We start from the raw sequence: 1865 nt of genomic DNA, 5'->3' as shown, positions 1-1865 counted from the left end.
AACTAACAAGAAAACCACATCGTAGAAACGTCCTAATCAACCCTAACAACCACGACCACGACTGGACTAACGTTGGCAAGGCAGATAGATGGGCACATAAGCGATCATATTCATGGGCATGGGGCAACATACGCAAAGCAAACTAACGCAAGCATATTATTAGTAACCCTCTGAAGCAAAACGCAAAGCAGAGATCCCAGCCCCAAGCATTGTCAGGTTTTGTGACGCAGTATAAATATAAAATCATGTCAAAACCACAGCAAACGAGCAATGATGATCCGCTCCGATTTCCGGTCAAAATCGCCCCAAATTGATTGTGTGCCCTGGATTGAAGCAGCAGATTTAAATTTGCTCGACCAAGAGAGCCAGAAATGGGCATGAAAACGCCTCGCAAAACCCCAGCCTCGAGAACCTCCAACGGAAGCAAACCAGCAAAGCAAAGCAGACCTTCCGTGTTTGCAAGCACGCGCGCGGCCTGGTGAAGCAGCAGCAGCGCCCAGATCGCCCACGGCGGCGCCCCCATTGCCGCCGCCCTAGATCCCACAGCAGCAGCCGCCGCCGCGCATTTCACTCCCCGCAGAGGCCAAGCCTTTTTGCGACAGAGGCGAAGATTCGGGGCGCAGCTTTTTGCCCTCCTCCCGTCCGCTTCGATCTCCTCTGCCCGAAGCCCCGAACCGAACCCCTCTCCTCTGCTCTGCTCTTTTCGGCGACTTTTTTTAGTTTTTTTTAACATGCACAAGCTTTCATATACATGCGCATACACTCACCCCTATGAAGAATGCTCACACACACCCTATTTTTATGAGCATTTTTAAAAGACTCTTGAAATTTACGAAGTCATCATAGGCGCCTCATCGTTGACTTGAATTCTGGTGGGCTAAAGAAATCATTGTTCTCTAACAGGGCCGGGCCGTTAAAATCCAGGACCCTGTGCGAAACAAAAGAAGTAGGGCCCTATCACACTAGAAAAAAATTAGCAAACGAGCAATAATAATGTATATGATATAATGTCTTACAGAACAATTAGATACATAATAAAAAATCATACCTATTCAACTCCGTGTTGCATAATATTTATTTGAACAACATCATACTTTTAGTATTCTTTGAATTGAAATCTTCAATTATATCCTCGTAATCAATCTTCTCCCCATGATGACTCGAATATGTATTATTAAAACACAAGATACAAAAGATGAATAAAACAAAATGGAGTGATATAGCAGCAGTCATCATATATAAATTGAAGATTATGCGTCAATGTTTGGTAATTAAACGAACCGTGTAACTCACCTTGTCTCGTGTCCTGTTTGGATGAACTGCAATACCTAGATATTTAACCAAGGAGGCAAGAACCGATGTCTAAGAAAGTAACGATCCCTGCCAAAATTAATTTGGGATTTAGAAATTAGGAGTAGAACTGTTGGATCCAAAGTTAATCAGGAGAAAAAGCCAGCGGCAGATGGCAGGAGTAGTTAAACAATTAAACTAGTGCCTGAACCATGCAAGTATTGATGAATTGTTTAACTTCTGCCGGTATGAAATCAAGACGATCGTCCACTATCGATCTCACATGACTAGCGCGGCGAGAGGAACATGTTTTTTTGATCTACCTGTTTTGGCGATTGCGATAGGAACATATTCATCAGAGTTCAGATGAAGTTAATAGGAACTCGGAAGGTTCGTCGCCCCGCCTGTAGCTGTGTCGCCCGCCACCGGCTCTGGATGCGCCGTCTCGCCTGCCAATTTCCTCAGAATGCGATCGATCCCGTTCTGTTTTTGAATCGAGGTATCGCATGGAGCAGCGGCCTCACGCGGAGTCGCGCGGACGCGCTAGGCGCCATCGGCCCAGGAGGAGATATACA

The 1865-nt window shown here is 45.6% G+C and overlaps 1 protein-coding gene across 2 annotated transcripts in view; it reads right to left on the bottom strand.

Moving 5' to 3' along the window:
* LOC119329279 (LRR receptor kinase BAK1) overlaps positions 1-699 on the bottom strand; it is a 13491-nt gene extending 12792 nt beyond the window's left edge. For both annotated transcript variants that reach the window (XM_037602296.1, XM_037602297.1), the window contains exon 1: positions 448-699. In XM_037602296.1, coding sequence (XP_037458193.1) covers positions 448-523 — 76 coding nt within the window. In that variant the 5' untranslated portion in view covers positions 524-699. The remainder of the gene's footprint in view (positions 1-447) is intronic.
* Positions 700-1865: the final 1166 nt, after the last annotated feature.

Source organism: Triticum dicoccoides, chromosome 7A (assembly GCF_002162155.2).
Source record: "Triticum dicoccoides isolate Atlit2015 ecotype Zavitan chromosome 7A, WEW_v2.0, whole genome shotgun sequence".
In the NCBI taxonomy this organism is placed as follows: Eukaryota; Viridiplantae; Streptophyta; class Magnoliopsida; order Poales; family Poaceae; genus Triticum; species Triticum dicoccoides.
Note: the sequence above shows the minus strand (reverse complement) of the source record. Positions and strands in the feature narration are given on the sequence as shown.